The 22,462-nt window shown below is 45.2% G+C and overlaps 1 protein-coding gene across 3 annotated transcripts in view; it reads right to left on the reverse strand.

Annotated features, from left to right (window-relative positions):
• The window catches only part of LOC135173375 (extracellular tyrosine-protein kinase PKDCC-like), a 45,907-nt gene that overhangs the window by 17,910 nt on the left and 5,535 nt on the right, over window positions 1–22,462 (reverse strand). Inside the window, exons 6-7 of one of the 3 annotated variants that reach the window (XM_064140360.1) lie at window positions 20,548–20,724; window positions 18,975–19,125 (exon numbers count right to left, since the gene is read on the reverse strand). In XM_064140360.1, coding sequence (XP_063996430.1) covers window positions 19,022–19,125; window positions 20,548–20,724 — 281 coding nt within the window. In that variant the 3' untranslated portion in view covers window positions 18,975–19,021. Of the gene's footprint in view, window positions 1–18,245; window positions 19,126–19,178; window positions 19,468–20,547; window positions 20,725–22,462 lie in introns of those variants that run through there. The other 2 variants (XM_064140270.1, XM_064140428.1) reach the window with 2 other exon arrangements.

A 22,462-nucleotide genomic window follows, 5' to 3' on the forward strand; every position in this document is an offset into this window, starting at 1 on the left:
AGGAAAACAAAAAATATCCAATTCTCTGTTGTGTGGAAATGTTGTAAGCAAAGGAGCCTGTGCAACATGTGTGAGTTTGCAGGGTCACATCAAGGATGGTTGGTCAAGATAATAACAGCAATTTCTACTACTGATGTACATTTTTTTCCCTCTGCAGCCAAAAAAAGAGGACTGAAAAACATCCCATGCCCTACCAGACTCGTGACACAAAAAAATCCAATGATGAGTGGTAAACACAATGGCCTTTTCAAGTCTCTTGCCAAATCAGGCTAATAATTCATGCAGATGCAGATGGTCATTACAAAAAAAAAAAAGCATTCTGCAAAGAGATGCTGGAGTATGATGGAAATGAGGCAGTCACCTGTTCTGGGCAGTATCACTGGAATCAGCAGGGAAAAAAGTAAGCAACAGATAGAAATGCTAATCAAGAACGGAATGGGAAGGTAGACAGACGTAAGCTCCACTAGCTCATTAAAGATGGAGATGTTGGCCTGCTGGGAAATTATTGTCCACTTCATGTCTTGATATTGGAAAAAAATTAACTAAAAGAGCCAAGGCAGGTTTAGCACTTGAGCTACTTAATTATGCCTTTTAAAGTTGTCTTTGAAGCCATTGAGCAAAGGATGATCGAAACGCTCTCTGAAGGCCCTTATTAGTTATTCCCTTCTCTGACAATAATAATTACATTGTCCTGCACTGGAAGGAGTGTTCCTAGTGAATCCCCATACTCCTTGGTAACGTTTCCAACAGGGCAGACTGTGATAATGATGTGGGTAATTAGAACTCTGGCTGCAGGGCATGAGAGCCACAGAGGTCAGCTCTGAACGTCCTTCCTAGGCAGAACAGCCCAGTTTCACTTCCAGAGGCTTAGGCCAGACATGAAAATTCTAGGATTGAAGGAAAATCAAGCTCAGATGATTTGACTTCTGCTCCTCTGCATGTGTGGACTAAGAGAATTTTCTTCCTTATTGCTGGCTGCAGACAGAATATTAGATAAGGCTTTTGCTGGATCTTAGCCACTAGAAAATATAATTTCCATCTTTTGGTCTATTCTTCTGCATAACATGCTGCATGACTTACAACACAAATGGCTAACACTAAATGTCTTCATTCTATTAAACCTTGAAAACTAGCAAGTAATAGATGGTCAAAAAAATCCATAGAATGTCAGTGGTGTCACAGCAGCATCTTTGTTCCACTGAGGTTTCACCTGGCAGTTGGCAAAGTGAAACTGCACAGAAGCCACATCCCACAAGCACCTGCACATGTGGCAGCAGCGGCTCTGGTGAGGCCGCACACAGGCAATGGCACACTGCAATGGGACCTCCCCTGGCAGCACCTGACACAAGCATGAATAATGAAGGGACTCATTAATCATTTACAGAATTGCTGTTCCTGTGGATTCATCAGTATTAGAGACTTGCACTAGAGTCTTTCTCTTTTGATTCCACTGAGCATTTGCATCTTGTGCTCAGCAAGGTCACACTGTCCCTGGGATGAGGATGACTTCATCACAGAGAGGAAGGTTTGACAGCCATTATGGCATCCCTGGTACAGCTTGCAAATCACAGCACTGTTCCAAGTACAGACTGGCTGTGAACCCAAAAGGACACGAACTCTACAAGTAACAGGAGAAAATGTGAAAGGAAGAAAAGGAAGGAAGGAAGGAAGGAAGGAAGGAAGGAAGGAAGGAAGGAAGGAAGGAAGGAAGGAAGGAAGGAAGGAAGGAAGGAAGGAAGGAAGGAAGGAAGGAAGGAAGGAAGGAAGGAAGGAAGGAAGGAAGGAAGGAAGGAAGGAAGGAAGGAAGGGAGGGAGGGAGGGAGGGAGGGAGGGAGGGAGGAAGGAAGGAAGGAAGGAAGGAAGGAAGGAAGGAAGGAAGGAAGGAAGGAAGGAAGGGAGGGAGGGAGGGAGGGAGGGAGGGAGGGAGGGAGGGAGGGAGGGAGGGAGGGAGGGAGGGGGGGAGGGAGGGAGGGAGGGAGGGAGGGAGGGAGGTGGCTAAAACTGTAGCTGTTTCTCTAGCTACCACCTCTCAGTGTTGTCTCCTCAGCACACCCCTCTCTACTGCCTTCCCGGCCCGTCTCCCTTTCTCCCTCTCTGTCCTAGTCCTCCTCGCAGTGTAGGGTGCAGCCCCCTAGCTCCGCAGAACCTCCCCCTCATATCCCCAGCACATACAGCCCAGTATTGCCCCGGGGTCTAGACTGCTTCCCCTGCTACCTGCAGCTCCCCTGCCCACCTGCCCTGCCTGTGCTCCCTGCTTGCCCTGCCTGGCGCCGCCCTGCGCAGCCCCGGTGACCGCAGCTCTGCCTGCACCGGCGGGTCGCGGCCACAGGAGGGGAACGCTGCAGCACGCAGCAAATGCTTTTCCCGGTTACTCCTTAAGGAAACAGAGTGTTCCCCCAAGCCCTTCACCGCGGCTAGGGCACGGCAGGAGGCTTCGGTTGCACCCCTAGAGCCGCCCTTGGGAAAAGGTTGCAAGGGGTGAAGGAAAGAGCAAGCCGCCGGCCGGGGCTGGCCAGGTACTGACCCCTGAGTCCGTGATGGCACAGCGGTAACGATCCGAACAGCTTAACCATCTGCAAATGAGTTGAATAAATGCAGGCAACTCGCTACTATTATTCCGAGAAAGAGAAGTGTGTGTAATCAGATCAGCGGTGTGTGTCATACATATCATGAGACGATTAGCGAGTTAAGTGTTTCAGATGCCCAAACATGCAGCAAAATCAATCACGGCATCAAGACCTTGCTCTACTCATGATAATGCATACAGGACCGGGGAAGGAAAAATGTGCCGTGGTCTCATGCTCCTAGAACACGTATCCAGCTAAGATTCTTCTCCAGAGTATCTACAAAAATATGTTTCCTCGTTAATATAAATAAAGATGCTTGTAGGGTTTTGTTTTGTTTTGTTTTTGGAAGGAGAAGCAGGTTTGTGCTTGGTTTTCCATCCATAGCTCAAGGACAGGCATGGTGTGTCTGATTACTGTGTGGTTGTAGGCACGTATCTTTCAATAGCCTAAACAAAGGTCGGGAACCACTGTTTCAAGGCAAATATTGGGCTGGATCCGAGGCTTGCTGAAGTGAACAGGACTCCCACTGGGGGTTTAATCACACCTGTCATTATTTCACTAATGAAGTTAGCCATTTACCTTTATTAGATGGACTCTTCAAAGAATTAGTCTAGAAGACTTCTCCTTCATGACAGGTTTTCAGAGCCCCATGCACTTTTGCCTCTGCCAGGAGCTCTGCCTGCTCTCTGCCAATCGTGCTCCACTTCCCAAGGAGCTAATCAGCCTTCTCCTCTCAATCAATAAGCATTTATTCTAATTGAAACGAACATGAACTGGATACCGACCAGGAATGTGAAATGCTCTATAAGTAATGTGCATGAGCTGGAGCCTGAGAGCAGGCAGTGTTGGGGCTGTCAATGGGCACGCTAATGGGGGGACATGCCACCCAGCACTCTGTCACTTTCCCAGTGTCCTATTTAGAGCTCTCACCAGGGAGCTCCCTGTTTGGCTTTGATGATGAATTAATTTCCTCTGACAGATCAACCTCCCAGTCCCCCATTGCAACACCTTGCAGAATGCATTGCCTAACGAGAATTGCTCATTAACATATAAATCATGATGTATTTCTTTTTGTCACCTCAGGCAAAACAATGGGCCCAGCACTACCCCCTCATCTAGCATTTTCCTGGAGGGAGAGCTTTCATTGATTGCTAAATGGAAGGTAGAAAGAGTGAAATCATTTAATTGCATGACTCCTCTGATGTGCTTCTGTGTAGACTTTAAGTACGCATATGACTTCCCCAGTGTGCATGCTGTCTTCATATTTTACTGCAGGATAAGGTATTATGATTCTTCTCTATCATCACCACTTATGATAGTGCACGTTCAAGTTTTAGTTTACAAAAAATATCAGGGTCCTCTGAACACCTCACCTATAATGGGAATAAAACCTAAATTAACAGATAAGGGTTAAGACACGAAATCTGTCATATCTACCCTTATTTTTTTTCATGGATGTCTTCTCCCCATGCCACAGAGTATATATTCAAGTTGCACAGATATAAAGTGAGTTCCAGTCAGGAGCTAAACAGCCACTACACTATTTCTGTGCTGAAGTTAATAAACTATTTTCATAATCAGCCTGGGAAACACCAGCAAAAACACCTTCAGGCATTTATTGTTTTGTATCTAGCTCTGCTACAAACTCAGTGGATGATGGTCGGTAGCTGCCTCAGTTTTTCTGGCTGGCTAGACAAGATAGGATAATCTGAATTAGTAAATTTTGAGTTCCTAATATTGCATTCACTGCAGCAATTAAACAAAGTGCCCCCAAGTTCCCCCCTTTTCTCATTGCTTGGACTATGCAGCAACTTATTTCTGATTCTGGATTTTCATATGAGTATGTCACAAACTGATAGTAATGTGGTGGCTATATCTTGAAAATAAGGTTAGGAGGCATCACTTCATCCACTGAATCAGAGAAGGTTTATCATGGTGAGAAGTGCACATTGTAGTTCCATCTTGGGCATTAATAATATGGCCAGGCAATGGATCATGCAAGCATCGCCTTCAAAAGAAAGATGGAGCTATTGAGTGCCAGGAGTCTGCAGCATATCCCCTTGGGAATCCCTCCCTCTTCCTCCTCCAGAGCTGCACTATAGACATGGCATGGAAGAGCCAGCAAATGCAAGGTCAGTGTATCTTCAGTACCTGAAGAAGTAATGAGCACTATGAATTAGTTCAGTTTGACGAACAGCAGCAAAGTCTGTTGACCAAACAGACTCAATTTATCCTGCAGACTCAACCTGCTGCATACTTCCACACCTCACACAATCTGACCTCAGCGCTTACAGGGAAGCCCATCCTGCAGCCTCTCCTATTCTCCAGCATGTCTGGTTGATGAATCAATCTTCCATATGGGGCATTTGGCATGAGGAGACCAGAGAGCACAGCAGATGGTCTTCGAGGATCAAGATGTGGTTACTTCCCACAATACTTCATCACAGACAGTGCAGGAAAAATCTATATCAGCTTTCCACTTCTGCATACTGGAATCCCCATGCTCTCAGGGAAGCTGCAGAAAGACACTTTACATATCCAAAATATTTTCCTAGTCCAGCACCTGAGGCCAAGATGAGAAGTGATTCTAAGAGTCTGGCCTGCCCCAAGATGGATCTATAACAGCAATTCTCACCACATCCTTCCAGTTGGCAATACTGCACCTCATACCGAGCTGAGGCAGCCTCGCCTTTACCCACAGCATTACCAGTGCTGTCCTGCCTTTGCTTCTCCTGCCTCCTTCCAGCTCCTGCTCCACAGCAACTCATCCTCCACAGACTTTTTCCTATGCCACCCTCTCTGTGTTCCTCAGGTTGGGGATAATTTAGTCAAATCAGCACAGGCACCATCTTCTTTTCGTCACTCATCTTTTCCAGGTAATTTCCTCATTTCATGCTAACAGTCACTGAGAATTTAATTTTTGCCAGTTTCAACAGGAATAATAAGAATATTTTCACTATTGCATTTTTTTTTAATTGTGGCTGTCCTACCTTCTGTAAGTGATGGGCAGCAGCTCACATTGCCTACCTCTAACACTAAATGGAGCCTTCAAATTTAAATGGACACAAGCCAGCTCACCTTCCCGTCAGTCTTTTGTTTTGCTACTTGGCTCAGGATTTAAAGCAGAGATGCATTTTTGTCTTGTTTTGTGTTTACATTTGCAAGATTGGTATCAGCTTAATTATATCAGCTTAAAATCAGTTCATACCAGGCACTGTTTCCCTTGTGTAGGCAACAGTAGAACACAAAGCCAGCATAGCTCCATCCAGCTCTGCTGAGTTGGGGCTGAGCCGTTCAGGCCCACAGTCATGCAACTCAGGGTCATCGTCTCCACTAGAAGCACCAGAAGGAGAGCTCAGAAATTCCAGCAAGGCTTCTTCAAGTTGTTCTGGAAGATGTCCCTTGCTAACATGAAAGGAACATCAAAATTTTTCATCACCACTGAAAGGAAGCCTGCTGCCTCTACTCGCAAGGCAGGCTATGAAGCAGGGCGCACAGTGCCTTTTTGCCATACATACATCACCAACACCCATTTCCCTCATTTGCACAGAACATTATTTTCAGGTTTAGAATTCTGCTGTTTGCTTACCAGCCAGGTCTTAGCTGGTCCACCAGCATTAGTACACTGCTGCCATGGCATCACCTGGTGATGACCTGGAATGAGATTTAACAAGGCCAGGTGCAGGGTTCTACTCTTTGGCCACAACAACCCTAAGCAGCGCTACAGGCTGGGGACAGAGTGGCTGAGAGCAGCCAGGAAGAAAGGGACCTGGGGGTACTGGTAGGTAGTAGCTGAAGATGAGCCAGCAGTGTGCCCAGGTGGGCAGGAAAGCCAATGGCATCCTGGCCTGAATCAGGAACAGTGTGGCCAGTAGGACAAGGGAGGTTATTCTTCCCCTGTACTCAACACTGGTCAGGCCACACCTTGAGTATTGTGTCCAGTTCTGGGCTCCTTGATTTAAGAGAGATATTGAGATACATATTCAGAGAAGGGTGTCAAAGCTGGTGAGAGGCCTGGAACACAGCCCTGTGAGGAGAGGCTGAGGGAGCTGGGCTGTGTAGTCTGGAGAAGAGGAGGCTCAGGGGTGACTTCATTGCTGAGGTCCCTGAAGGGAGACTGTAGCCAGGTGGGGGTCGGTCTCTTCTCCCAGGCAACCAGCAACAGAACAGGGGGACACAGTCTCAATTTGTATGGGGTGAGGTATAGGCTGGATATTAGGAGGAAGTTCTTCCCAGAGATTTGCCATTGGAATGGGCTGCCCAGGGAAGTGGTGGAGTCACCGTCCCTGGAGGTGTTCAAGAAAAGCCTGGATGAGGCACTTAGTGCCATGGTCTAGTTGACTGGACAGGGCTGGGTGATAGGTTGGAGTGGATGATCTTGGAGGTCTCTTCCACCTTGGCTGATTCTATGATTCTATGATCTAGTGGTTTGGTTTTTTTGTTTTGGGTTTTGGGGTTTTTTTCAGGCATTAAGTGGGACCTGGAGTTTTGCCTGTTTAAACTGCTGAATATTTCCTTCACAATTTTTTGTTCTGTGTTTGAGTCATGGCTGCAGACTCTTTTCACAGATGAGGGGTAGCATCTCTGGTAGAAGTGTGGGTGATCAAAATCATTTATACCAGTCATGCATCTATCCCTTTACAATTTACTGTGTGTCACACAGGCCAAATTGTGAATGGCTTGCCAGGAAACAAAATCCTTTGTGTGTAACACTGAGCACGCCAGTTCTATGGAGAGTAGGTTTTGGAAGAATTTCCATAGTGAAAAAGCTGCCTGCCATCCACCAACAGCAGAGATAACAGGGATGAAACAAGTCAAAAGGAGTCTCGTGCTTGTGGAAGCCATACACCTGGCTCTTTTCACTAAGCTGTTTTCACAGCTCTTCTTCAGAAACTCTCAACAACATGGAGCAATACAGTAACTAGCACATGAAGCATCCAAGGGATCTTCTTTGGGACTTCACCAAGGACAGCAGATGACAGTCCCTTCCCCAGGAGCCATCACCTCAATTGGGCAGAGACCCTGCTCAGCCAGGAAAGCTAAGGAAAAGCATGTTTGCCTTTGCTGCTGTTGTGAGAGAGCAGATTGTTGGCATCTGTAACCAGGCTGTGAGCCAGTATAGAGAAGATGAATGTAATCTCTTATAGACAGGATCATGCAAAATATCGTCCTGACCTTCCTCACCATGCTTTCAACATACAAGTTCATGGGTCTGTGGAAACCCTTTGTGCAGTATTTGATCTGGAAATTTGGAATGTTTGTGGCCCAAGAGCTTTACTAGTAGTCACTTGAATAGTGCAAGCTGTGGTTACACAATAGTGAAAGGCACCAAACTGAGTGTTTTATCTGGTGTGCTTTACCAGTCCCTCCTGACTGCCTGGTTGCGGACACCGATCCTTATCTGACCATGGAGTAAGTCAGCTCAGGAAAGTAAACTGACAGAAAACTGACATGGCAAAAAAAACCCAGAAATGCTTTCTGTGAGGTAAGCTCCTGCTCTGGTTTATTGCAGGGTTAGAGAGATGGGCATGCCCTTCAGGGTGTGGAAGAGATATCTTCATCTAGGGAGAGGGGGAGCATACCAGAGCTAACTGAAGTAATAAAATGACGAGTCAGAGCAGGTTTTGTTGCCCTGTCATAGAATCCAGACATGGTGATGAAATGGAGTATCCCTAATGTCAAAATCTGACATCTTCTCTGAAATCTTTTGCAGAAGAGACCCTGCATATGTGCTTGTGTTGTTCACATTGTATTTGCATATAAGTTGTCTGAGGAGGTTGTGGAGTCTCTCTTCTCAGAGATCAAGACACAGATCCATGCTATAGGTAGCTGTTGTGTAGGACAGACACAATGACCTCCAGAGCTCTCTTCCAACCTCAGCCATTCTGTGATTCTGTCCCATCAAATATAGTTCAGAAGCAGCTGTAAGCACAGAAGCTTCAGGGCAGGATGCCCCAGCTGATGGGGTGGATCCCCAGTATGCAGTTTGTTAGTTAACATGGGTCAGCCTTGGTCTGCACTGGTGATTAAGGGAAAAGTGGGTTGTGTGGTTCCCAGCCATGTTCTCCTTGCCTCTCTGGCCTCCTGACCACATCCACATGCACCCACACACTTCAGATCACAGAGCTCCCTTGACTTTACACTAACATATTTTTCAGGTTAGTTCCTGGCTCTCCAGTGCCTGTCAGGCTGTCTGGCTGTGAAGCAGCACTGCTGGTAGGGGATGGTGCAAGGGAAGCGGTGCAAAACCTTTTCCAGAAACACGGATTTGCATTTGCTTTACCAGAGCATGAAACCACACAGGCAATGATCCTGTGCCATGGTGCCCTGAGCCATGCTTGCCACCGCTCTGCCCTTTCTCCTGTCCTTTCCATGTCCCCTGTCCCTTCTCCAGCCTTTTTTGCGAATGTATGCTAACTCCTCAGCAACTTGCCCCTTCCTCTGGCACTTATTCAGACATCTTTTTCTTTCTAACCTCACATACTTATTTTCATATATTTGCTTGGGAAGGTTTTTTTTGCCATTTTAATTGGCTTTCCAGGTAGCAGGTAGCATGGAGGCAGGAACTGGCACAGTGATCATGAGACTCTTTTGACTGTGGTGAGATGCTACTTTGGCTTGACAGAGCCAGAGTTAGACTCTTCTGTTTGTTCTCATTCTCCAGTTTAATTATTTGCATTCTTTTCTGTACTTTACTGATAAAAATAGATTTTTTTTAAAGGCTATGTGAACTGGGCTTGTAAATGTAATCATATATATCTTTTTTTACCTAGCCACTGAACCAATCCATTTAACAGATCAGTAGCCCAAAAAGAATGGTATTCTATAGCTAGAGTGTGGATAAATAGTGAGCCGATAACAGGGTTGAGATGCAAATCTACAGATAACAGTTAACTTCAGAGCACCCAGTTGCAGGATCTCAGAAATCCTCTCATCCAGCTTTACAGAACCTCTGGAGCAACCCTGCAGGAGCAGAGAGAAGAGCCAGCAGGCTGACAGACAGCCCTTTCCCATCCCATCCCTCATGCTTAAATGCAAACAAATGCCAAGAACATAAAACAGAGAATTATTTCAATATAACTATTCCTGCTGTTCCCTGAATATGATTAATCTTCTTTTCCTCTACCAGAGAATATATTAGTGAGAGTGGGCTTATAATACAGAGGCATCTGGCTGAGACTAGGAAGAGCAGCATGATGATGCATTATTAATGCTTTAGGAAAAGCAGGCTTCTGTGGCCTGAGTGTATATATTGGATCAGTATGGCATTGCCTTTATAGGATAATTAGCACAGATAACTGGCCCATTTTGCTTATCTTTTGCTATGGAATAAACTCTTCTATGAGACATGTTTTGTCAAACAGTGAAAAAGATTATGTTTTGAAATAGCTTTTAATAAGCAGTTAGTGCCCAACACTACTTTACTCTTAAAAGAGAGAGCCTGATCTGGGAAGGAGTGCACAGCAAATGTAACAGAGAAAATGCAACTCTCCACCTCAGCAAATCTGTAATTGTGATTGGGGATCTTTAGGGATCAGCTGTGATGCTGCAGTCTCACCAGTGAAACAGGCAACATTTGAGGGAAACACAAAATTACAGTGGGGCTTTCAAAGGTGTAACTTTGACAGAGATGAGCTGTGTTTGTTTAACTGGATGACGTTGTGATAAACATAATATGACATGAGGCTAAAAAATCAAAGCCAGGACAGTACAGCAGAGGACCATGGGGGTTACCCAGATATGAGACATAATAAACAAGTTTATCTTCCAGCTTTGTGTCCCATTGATTTATGCACTGGAACATGTTTAAATCAGCAAGAAATTGGTGGAGTCCCTAATCTTGGGAAGATAGAGCTACGTTCATTTGTGTGCTGCTCATTTTCAAAGGATGAAGTGACTCTGTGATGAGTATCTAGCTCATAAATCAGAGGAGCTGGGAGACACGCTGGCTCCCCGTTTCCTAGCCTCTGACATGAAGAGCTCAGCTTGGCAGAAGGACAGAGTCACATTTCCAGCATCTGAACTGGTCACCCTGGGGTCTTTCTACAGTCAATAGGTGCTTCAAGGATGTAATTTATCCCATGTAGAAGTAGATATTTAACAGAGGTCAAATGCATTGCCCTAGAAAGAGCTGATTTCTGTTGCTTACAAAGAATGCTGAGACTGCTGCCTCTGCTGTAGCTATGCATGAAACGTTGGACAATACCTCACCCCTGTGGCAGAGGTGTTTGGGTACAACATCCCATGTGCTGGTGGTGGCTTGGCCCTGATGCAGCATGGGGCCACAGCCACTTGGCTGTAGAGAACCACAGCTCCATAGCAGAGGTGGCAGTGCCTCAGGGCACAGAGCACTGGCACCCCAGCAAATGTCTGCCATCCAAGCAGTGGTATGGGAGCTGACTGGACTGACTATAAGCTGTGACATATCTCATGCCCTGGAGAAAGGTGTTTCTTTAGTGAATCTGCTGTGTGTACAGGTGGCCAACACATATCCAAGGCATCTTGAAATCCCATCTGAAACTGGGACTCTGCTGAAGCAGTAGGAGAACATTCATGATTTCCTGACTTGCAGCAAGACACAGCACATGTTGCTACCTGGCCAGCTTAAGAAACACCCTTCTCTGGAGGTGATGAATGCACAGCCACTGCTCTGCCATGAACAGCCCCAGAAGACCAAGGTGCTGTGGAGCTGTTGTGCTCATCCAAAGGATGTGCAGATGTGCTGTGACTCCAAGCAGGCTGGAGACAGGTTCTCATGACTGTCATACAGATACCAACTCACTCCCAGGAGGATACCAGCAAGCTGCCGCACTCTAAAGTGGTGCTAAAGCCAGCCAAATCTTTGTCTTTTGAAGAGACACGTCCTTCTGGAGAGCCGTGAAACAACAGTAAAACAAGCTACTTGGAACACTGCCACTTTCCAAGCCCTTGGGCATGGTACATCTTAACCGTGGCTTCCAGGCAGAGCCAAACAGTCCTGAGCCCTGGGACTGGGAAGAGGCTCCAAGAAAGCACAAGACCCAGCTGCAGCTGTAGGAAGCATTGAGGCAAAAACCCAGGGTGGGAGACTCATAGCCAGCATGTGAGACTTGATGGGTCTGTCACTTCACAGAGCCAGGCTCCATCCTCTGGCAAATACAGATGACAAAAGGATAGACGCTGCCAGACTGGCCTTGCTGTCACTGCAACGGCAACGACACACTACTTGAAGCCTGGTTGCTCTAGAAGAGGAGTTCCAGTTCTTTGTCCTGCCCACAGGACTGTGGCCATCCCTCAAATGCATGAAACCATCTAGGTTTCTTGGTAATATTTCCATCCCAAGGCAAGGAGAAGCTCCAGCAAATGCTGCTTTCACAACGCATTTGAAACCAGTTAGCACCTCTGTGGTTGGGAGAGTCTGAATATTCAGGCCACAGTCCTCACCTGGTCCTGCCTGCCTCCTTCCCCTCCTTCAGAGCCACATTTTTCTCTGTGGGGGGCAAGAAATCAGTTTGCTTTGGTAAATAGCTTGCTACGAAAATGATGAATTCAAGAGCATGTGGAGCTTGTGGTTGAAAAGAAACCGTCTGATCAGCAGAACGTTTCTCTCTCAGCTTGTAAGGGCAGATTCAGTCTCAAAGCCAAGCTGCCATGTGGTTATAAAATAGAAGCAGGCCTTGTAAGAACTGATCTAACTTCAATTGTCTGTGCATCTTTAATCATGTTCACCACTTAAAAAGCAGCCGAGCTGGCAGCTGATAATTAGGCTGAGCCTGCAGCAGCATGGCCACTGGCCAGGTCACATGGCTCTTTTCATCTGCATATTTATGCATTTAAAGGAGAGGAAAACTTTCATAACATTTTAATAACTAGGTTCTTCTGAATCCATAAATCCAGTCCTCTGGGCTTAGCCTACACTCTCTTTCTGATCTTACATAAGTGGAAGAGGGTGGGGTGTTTTGTTTGTTCTCCCTATTCTCTTCCTGTACATGAACGTGCAAAGCCCATCCTCTCACGTTCAGGGTCCTCTGGAGGATGGGAGGGTCAAGCAAGGTAAAACTGCACTTCTAAGGATGAAGGCATAACTTTGATTTGGTTCCTGGCACAGGAACAGTTCCCCTTTCCCAACATAGCTCATCTACAAACTGGCAGGACTGAAGCTCCTTTGCTAAACAATGGCTCCAAACAAAGAATTCCTGATATCTGTGCACATTGGCCACTGCTCTTCTTAGCAAATAGTCATCAGATCCATCTCTAGGATGGCAACATTTTAGACCATGGATGAAAGATGACAAAACACTGGGAGCTGGTCCAGTTTGGGCCTATGGGTGCTGGAACTCTATCTCTGTGCATGGACACTGTCAGAGACAGCAGAGAAGGGGCAATTAATCTCTATGCAGTGCCTCCAACCTCCTCCCATGGGTAGGTACAGCCTGGCAGCACCTGGGTGCCGCCAGTCTGCTGCATAGCTCTGCACAGGCCTCCAGAAACTGGCCACTGCCACAGCCACCACCTTACCACCTGGTGGAGCAGTGTCAGGGTGACATAGCAAGGTGCTGTGGCAAGGAGGATGCCATCTCCACCTCCCCTGCTTAGGGGTGGCAGCTCCCTTGACAGTCTTGGTGACATCCTGCAGGGTCCTTCAAAGTGAGACTTTGCAGACCGTGGTAGCATCACCCAGCATGTGCATGTGGGCTTTTCCATTAGTGCTGAATGACAGCCACTATCAGCAGGAAAACAAAGAAGGTGAGGATGAGAGACTGATCCTTATGCTCCCGTGTTATCTTAGTAAGATGAAGGAAGCACTGTTGAAGTAACACATCACAGATTTCTTTCAAAGATGAACTACTCAGTTAAAAAAAAAAAAAAACAAAACTCAAAACAAACAAACAAGAAGAAAAGGAAAAGAAAGGAGAGGAGAGGAGAGGAGAGGAGAGGAGAGGAGAGGAGAGGAGAGGAGAGGAGAGGAGAGGAGAGGAGAGGAGAGGAGAGGAGAGGAGAGATAAAAGAAAAGCAGCTTCTGCCTAAGATACACTGGGTGAAGCAAAGAATATTTTGCTGATTTCTAAGGGTCTCAGTGGAGGCTTTAATAGTTGTTACCATACAGCAAGTGAACAAATCAGCCAACTGGCACTGTTTAAACAATTTCCAGAGTATGTATTGAACTGGTCTTAGGCTGTGCCAGGAAAACTTAGGGCGTTGACACTGCTTTAGAGTACAAGTGAATTTGGGAAGGTGCTGCTGCTTTGTTTCAGAGGTCATGCTAATCATCACAGGCATGCAACAACAGCTTTGCTAGACAAAGTGAAAAATACAAACCATGGCATTAACTTCACTAGAAGGGAAGGTTGTTTCTTGTGTATTTAAAGAATCAGAAAAAAAAACGAGTAAGGAAGAGATTAATTAGGAGTGGGAGTTCACTACTCCCTCTCCAAGTGAATAAGAGATGGCACTGGATGAGACACAGCAGCAGCAGTGATGAAATGTTTCCTGGCATTTTCCATCTGAGGTCATAGAGAATTTCCTTTACACCCCAGTGTCCCCAAGACATTCATAAACTGCCTCTCCTGCTACCCAATGTGATGATTAACTTGTGTCCCCAGCTTTCATTATCAAGCTTTTACTCTAAACCTGAACTCTGATCTGTTACATGAAGTAGTGAGGGAATTTAGAGCAGGGTTTTCCCCTGTAAAGAAAACTGATTTACTTGCTAAAGACATTACATGGGAAATACAGCTTACAGATGCAAGGATCTGGAAATTTGGGTGTTTACTTTGTAATTTTGAGAGTCACTGAAATTTAAGTTACGTCTTACTGTAAACAAGGCAATAGATTTCAGCCAAAAAGTACTAGAGAGATTGCTATTAATTTTTGTGCATTTTGAGGATAAATACTGATAAACATAATGTAATGCAGGAATTTGTATTTTCTTAAGCCTTGTCTAGGCTCAGATTTGGGTGTGAGGCACCATATGAATAACACAATTTGGTTAAGGCACTGTGGGTTTAACGCACACCTTTAACCCTGGTTGTTTGCAGGAGGCTATTACTACATTGTATTTAGCACTCACTAATGTAGAAATCATTGATGGTAAATGAAAATAGAGATTACAAATCAAATGCAGGCTGATCTTATCGTTACACCTATCAGATGTGGTCTCCCACCACATGGAGGGCTATTTCACCCCTAACAGTACAGAAATAAGGGCTCGTCAGTCATACTACCACTTAAGCATCGGTTGCAAGGGTAAGAAGCTGTGGGGCTGTGTATGAATGTTGAGGGTGTGAGTCTACAAGGAGTTAAGAAGTAGATCTGGTTGACTGGACAGGCCTGGGGGATAGGTTGGACTGGATGATCTTGGAGGTCTCTTCCTACCTGGTTGATTCTATGATTCTGTGATCGGCTGGGATGGCACATGGGGATTAGAGGGTGAGTAAACGAGAGGGAGAAACCTCATCCTGCAACCCTCAGGTACAGATTTGGGGGTGAAGGATAGGGCAGTAGTGGTAGCAGATGCAATGCAGTCACATAATTTGGTGCCAAGAAAGGCTTTTCTTAAAAAGCCATCAGCATCACTATCTTCTCCAAAGTTATGCTGAGAGCTCTCCCCTGCCAGCAAACCCAGAACTTTTGCCATCCAGGTTGTCCAGGAGACTGAAGGTCCAAAGGCTCTCAATCCCTTGCTTGGAGCTCTCACACAAAGACAGGAGCTGAATTTCAATCACAGTCTGGCAGCTCATCCCTCCAGCTATCACCTGTCCTTGGTGCATGCAGACATGTTTGATGTAATCTGATACAATTTCCAATTAGCCAAGAACTATCATTCAGGGCAAATTCACATTCCTGGACTAAGTACACGCTACAGAGGAGTGAGAGTGGCTCATGGTTCCCTCTCATAAAGCAATCTTCTGTGAATTTTCCCTCGCTACCCTCTTTTCCATGCTGCTGTTGGTGGCACTTTGTTACCCTGGGACAAACAAGGAGAAAGATTGCTGTAACTGGTATAGGTAGGGGGTGAAGATTATCTCTGAAGTGATGGACTGTTCTGGATACTACATTTCACTAACTCTTCAAATTGGACGTCAAACCAGTTCTTTCAAGCCAAAGTGCTCTTACTTCTAGCCACAGAGATTATTGCTTGGTACATGAATTTACCAGACACCTTGCAGAAATTAATGTTACTCAGATGTGACATTTGGGGCTACAGCTGCCTGTGATAAATTCCTGGGTTCTCCCAAAATAACATGAAAACTCAAATAGATGAGTATTGCTTAGAACATCACCAAAGTTTGCAGACTAGGTCATGTAAGAATTTAGGTATGATTTTCGTTGTTATTTAAACCTTGTTTGGTGCACCAGGAGTTGCATTTTCCTCTCTGGGCTCTGTCTCTCTTGCTCTGCTCCTCATTCTGTCATGAAGTCACCAGTCATGCAAATGCCTATGCAAACATGCTGAACATGAGTCATGCAGCATCTGTTGCTATTTATTAAACTGTGGTTTATGTCTTTGGAATACATGGTATTATCCTTCATGTATGTGGCTTTATCTCTCTTAGTATAATATGGAATTAATTAAGAACATTAAAGTTTGTGTTTAAAAAATTATATTCCTAAGTTTTATCTATGGAGGCAACATTTTCATATCCATTCTCTCCTAACGGCAGCATCCTTTGGGAAGATGTGATAGATACATTTAGGTAAATACTATTCCTCCAGCACACATGGTTTCCATTGTAATTGATCTCCTGCTGTTTCCTTCCAAGCACTTTCCTCTGTTACATATTCCACAATGGTGGCTGAAATACTGATCAACGATAGCAGAGACAAACTGACTCCAGCAACTGGGAGTTTAAGGGCAACAAATGTTTATATCTGAGTTTTGTATGTACCGTAGTTACTGAAATAGAGCTTTTATCTCTGCGCTGAAATTTCCACTGGCATTGAAAGTCTAAAGTTGCTCGAGGCAGTTATAATTTAACAAAAGGTTAGAATGAATAAAGACTGACTGAATGAGATGGGCCATAAAGATTAAAACACTACAAAACAGCCACATGGGTCCAAAAGCTGTATGGAAGATAACTCTCTTCTGTAGCTTCCCCTTTAGGCTGTATTAGCCTGGGTGATCCACACAGACCTGCTGCAGAAGTTGCAGCTGAGCTGCTCATGAGCTGCCTCAAGTTTAGGGGTCACAAGCCCTACTCACTGCAAGCTAGCAGAGAATTGATTCTACATGCTTTTAAACTAGGATGGCCACTGGAAAAGGCTTCTTAGCAAATAGTAACGGCAAGAAGATGGGAAAAAGTGGGATGGGGACTGGTTTTTCCAGGGACTGTTTCCTCAAATGCATGTCAAACTACAGCTCTAGATGCAGCAGAGTGATCTAATATTTTCACTCATCCAGCATTCCCTGGGCACCACTGGGCTGCAATAGGATGTCACTTCAAATCAGACTAAAGCTGGCATGCCCATTAGGTGCCATGGAGAGCTGCAGAGAAGCAGGAAGAGAATCAGTATATAACTTTCACCAGCAGATTTGCTGCATCTTCCAAGTCTCTAGCACACGAACAACATTGGACCTAAATGTATACCTGTGCCTTAGTTCTTTGTCTGTGCTAGCACAATGAATCTGTTCACGGGGATCCGGGCTCTAAGGATGGACCTACTCATTTGCAGGGGATGCTCAAAACACCCTACAATAGCCATGCACTGTGGCAACAACAGACCAAGCAATGGGACTCTTGGAAGCTTGCCTTCCCTTTTTTTTATTACTACTATTATTTGATCAGGATTTAATTATTATTTGTTAAGCACCCTGTACTCAAAACTTTCAAGGCAACGTAATAAGAGTCTCTGTTCCCAGGCTCAAACTGAAAGTTTGATGCTGAAACCTACATTTATACAAGTGATCCTGTCATACCTTGCACCATCTACCAAGGAGCTGGACCTGCCTGCCTGGCAGGCAATCATGGAACAAAAACTTGATGGAAAAATCTGCAACATGAAAGAATCATCAGACAACTCTTTTTACCAAGAGAGATTTTTAAGACAGGAAGATCTTTCTCACACAAACAGGAATCACTTTTGCATTCTGTTTCTTCCTCTCTGAGATGACCCCAGGCTGGCCCTTGCCCTTGCTTTGGTGAATGTACTTCTGATTTGTATCTCAGGAGGCTAAGAGATACCGAATAAACTCTCATTACCACTTGCTAATGTAAAGCATCACACAGCAGATGCCTGAAGCCCTGCTCAGTGGGGTCAATGTAGAACAATTGCAGAACCCTGGCAGGACTTTTCCTTCAACTTCCACAGGACCCAGAGTGCAGTTTGTGGCTGTCCATTGAAAAAGCCTTCCCTTCAAAAAGCCTGCAGTGTAGCCATCACTAAGAACAGCCTTTTTGTTGTGCTAACTAGGAATTCTCATTAATTGATGCCACTATCAGGGTTCCAGAGCCTCAGAATTAGCAGCAGGGGTTACAGTGCATGAGAAAGCCCCCATGCAATGACATTGCTGTGTCCAAATGAGTTGAAAGATGAGATCCTGCAGCAGGAAGCACAGGACCAGATCATGAAAAACACAGCACAAACACTGGCATATACTGCTTAGAGAACACATAGGAGTGAATAATTATGCTAGGTGAAATGAAAGGGGGAAACACTTGGATTTGTTCACTTTGTTGCAGTAGACTTCAAAGAGAAAAATGTTTTCACAGTATGTTTATAACAAATGGTCATTCTTTATCATATGCAGTTGTGCCTTACGTATAAATAACTTGAATGTCTAGCTCTTTCACAGAAAGTAACAGAGAAAAACCTTCAAGGTTGATACATGGGAGCTGGCATTACAAATCACATAGGGACAAACTCAGATCCTACATCCAAACTTGGAATATCTGGTTCCAGAGTTGATCTACATACCATCTCTCTCCTCTGCCCTGGAAGTAATGGCATCAGGACCCTCCTTGGAAGACTACCCCATCATCAACCTCTGGTTATGGATCCCAACCATGCAATGCTGGCTCGTTGCTGAAATCCAGTCCTTTACTTTTGCAGTGGTATGAAATCTTGGTCAGCAGCTGCAGCAGCCATTGCCTTCTCCAAGGTGTGTTTATCTACAGGTTTAGGGAGATGACTGAACTAACTAAGCACTACCCAAGCAGGATACCTTGCAGCTATTTCTATTTCTTGGCTGACAAGCTGGTTACCAAAGCAGCATGGCTAGGTATTGCAGTCTAGTGACATTTGACCTCAATGGGAAGCATTTATGTGGAACAGCAGTGTGGAAACAGATAAAGGCACTAGTAGGGTTGCAGAGAGAAATCTGAGATTTGACCAAGAAGATTGCAGCATGTGACTCAATCTGAGCTGGCAAGGAGATCCCATCCAAAACCAAAATAAAAGCATCATTCTTTTCAGCAGATGAAGTTCTACCTGGTGGGTTGCTCCTCTCAGGATTTTTTTACATGATCCTACTGTCTTTAAAGCCTTTCTCCTGAGGAAGATGATCGTTTAATATACACTACAGCATTAGCATCCGGTATTAGATTAGTCAAGTTGCTCTGAAACGAGGCAAGAGGGCGTCCTGGAAAGGAAATAAACATGCAAGTTTAATAGGGAAGACAAATTTACCTTTACCTATTCTATTTATTGCAAAAACACAGGAACACATTGGTTTCTTGGCAAAGGGTCATTCCACTCTGCCATAGAAGTGCTTTACACTCCCAGTAAATGCCAGATGCTCAGTGAGTGTGCACAAGGAGGGTACAATTGAGCCCCAGAGGCTTTTATGTCTTGCTTTGCTTTATCAAGCTGTCCTAAGAGGGATTAGCATGTTCCCACAGGTCTCATTAATTCAGCTGGCAAAGTAAGGTGGTCAGCTTTTCAGACGCACACTGTTGGCATCATTGGGCTGCAAAGATAAGCTCTAAAAATGCAAGGAACCAAACTGTCAGAAAGGGAAACATTAACAGACCACAGGCACAGTGCAGAATGGCAGGTATCAGCATCTGAGACAGGCACTGCAGAAAGGGTCTTCTGTTCCATGTGCTTCTGCATCCCTAACACTGTTTTAAGCAGGGTTCCTTCCAGGTAGGCAACAAACACAGTAACTAATAGCTTAGTGATAAAGAAGCTGGATGTGATGTGTTAGGCACAACTCACACAATCCATTGCTGGTATAAAAATGGCTCAAAAAGATTTATGTTGCACCAGCATAAGTGTTCTTAAGTCATTAGATAGCCACATGCCAACTGCACATGAAGCTACAGAAAAACTGTAGTTTTGGTGGTTTTTTGTGTGGTTATTTTTCCCAGTGTCATGTCAGCTGACAAGACGTGACTCTTCAGCACCATTGTGAGTGAAAACATTCATTTACTTCATTAAGTATTTCAACTTTATAAGTAACAATTTAGCCCACAACTGAAGTGTCAGTTAAAGGAGGTAATTTATACTAATCCTGAAAACATGATAACTACAAGAGGCTATAATCAGAGCTAATTACAGGGATATTTCAAAAATCCATTGGTTTAGGGCATTAGTGTTGATAAAGAGAATAACAACTTGTAAGCTACAATTCATTTAATTGTAGCAATAGTAACCACCTTCTTTCACACCACTTCTTTCACCTCAAAAAGCCTCACAGCTTCTTGCAAGCTATACATACCACAGGAATTGCTTAACCTAAAACCAGAGTGAAACCATCTCTGCATGCAATGTGTCATTGTTTAACTATACGTAGCAGTCCTATGCAAAATTTGTAGAGAAGTAAAAGAATAAGGTGCAGAAGTAGAAAATAATTCCCCTCATGCCTACTTACTAAAACTCAGGAGATCCTAGGATGCTCACCATAGCAGAGAATTATTCCTTGAGAATAAGGAAGGCAGCTTTTAATAGTCATTCATAGACTTAAGGCACTTACAGAGGAGGGCAGCAGCATCAACCCCACTTATGGCCACGGAAGCAGAGGCACCATGTGGCAATGTCCTGTCACATCTGTCAAACTCACCTGTCCACGTCCTCTGCTGGGTGATGATAAAACCCTGACACTGGGATTGGGAGTTGCAAATTGCAGCAGCTTCCTCGGCACTGTGAACAGAGAGCAGGCATCCCAGGTAGCTGTAGGAGGGCCAGCACTTGTAGTCCCCTCCTTTCATTATTCCAAAGCCCTTCACAGAGATGTAATCTGTGAACAGAAAGAGGACGTTTAGGGAAAACCTGTAAGTGCACTTTCAGAGCCTAGTTATACTGTGTGCTTAGTATGTTGCACTTCAATGGAACTCTTGAAGGAAATGTGGCAGTGACAGACTGAACTGACACACTTAAATGGAGAGAGTGGGGCTGTAAAATGTAAAATAAATTGAAATTCTGGCTTTTGGTTCCTCTACGAAGCACAGGACATGTATTTCCTGATGGATATAAGAGATGGTGAAGGGACAGGACAGGAACTGCAGGTGTCAGGTGAGAGGAGGCTGCTGTGCAGACCCACAGACCCTCTGCTTCTTCTCCAGAGAAGCCAACCTGACAATAACGTCTCCTATACCTCAGCCCCAATAGCAGAACCAGTTCATCACAGATCCAGCACCAAGCTACATGGTGCAGGTGCTGCCTCCATCATAGTGCCACTCACAAGCACAGGATCCCCAGTAGCGAAAGGGAGAGGCCAGATCCTGCTCCAGGGACACAAAAGACCTTGACAAGTCTGAGCAGATGATGTTCAGGCTATTGTTCACTGATGGCTAAGATTTCCTGCTCACCTTCCCACACTTCTAGGATGGTGATGATTTTGGCATGTTGCTATCGGGGCTGCTGTGAAGCCAATAGATAGGTGATGTTGGAAAATACTAGCAATTCCTGTTGAAGCTGCTGGTTCTCCAGTGTAAATGACCAGGTATTTTTGTCCATCACGTTGCAAATTCCAGTTCTTCCACACAGAAAAAGACACCCTTCAGCTAGCCACCATCACCACCTCACCATCTCAACTGAACACTCAGGAAAATGTGCTTACATTTACATATGCTCAGTGACTATTACATTTTTGAAGCCTTCCTTTCGATTAATCTCATTTCTACCACTAAGTGGATCCTTTTCAGATAAATCTATCTGATAAAAGCTCATCTATTTATCCACAGGTCAAATAGGATGGTCTTCGGGAAAAGCAAACAAATAAACAAATTTAGACCTACTAAAGCTACTCTGTAGCACTCATCTCAGCATTGTCAAGTCCCCACTAGAGGTTCGTATAATAACCTGTGCTCAGCAGCCAAAAGCCACCAAGTGCTGTGTCCCCCACAGCAAACTGCTGGCTAAGCTATCAGCCCATGGCTTGGATGGCAACACTCTGTGCTGGGTTAGGAACTGGCTGGAGGGCCGGACCCAGAGAGTGGTGGTGAATGGTGCCACATCCAGCTGGCGGCCAGTCACCAGTGGTGTCCCTCAGGGATCAGTGCTGGGCCCCATCCTCTTTAACATCTTCACTGATGATCTGGATGAGGGCATCGAGTCAGTCATCAGCAAGTTTGCAGATAACACTAAGCTGGGGGCAGATGTGGCTGGGTTGGAGGGCAGAAGGGCTCTGCAGCGGGACCTTGACCGTCTGCACAGATGGGCAGAGTCCAATGGGATGGGGTTCAATAGCTCCAAGTGCAGGGTGCTGCACTTTGGCCACAACAACCCCATGCAGAGATACAGGCTGGGGTCGGAGTGGCTGGAGAGCAGCCAGACAGAGAGGGATCTGGGGGTACTGATTGATACCTGCCTGAACATGAGCCAGCAGTGTGCCCAGGTGGCCAAGAGAGCCAATGGCATCCTGGCCTGCATCAGGAATGGTGTGGTCAGCAGGAGCAGGGAGGTCATTCTGCCCCTGTACTCTGCACTGGTTAGACCACACCTTGAGTACTGTGTTCAGTTCTGGGCCCCCCAGT

This window comes from Pogoniulus pusillus, chromosome 1 (assembly GCF_015220805.1).
Source record: "Pogoniulus pusillus isolate bPogPus1 chromosome 1, bPogPus1.pri, whole genome shotgun sequence".
Lineage (NCBI taxonomy): Eukaryota > Metazoa > Chordata > Aves > Piciformes > Lybiidae > Pogoniulus > Pogoniulus pusillus.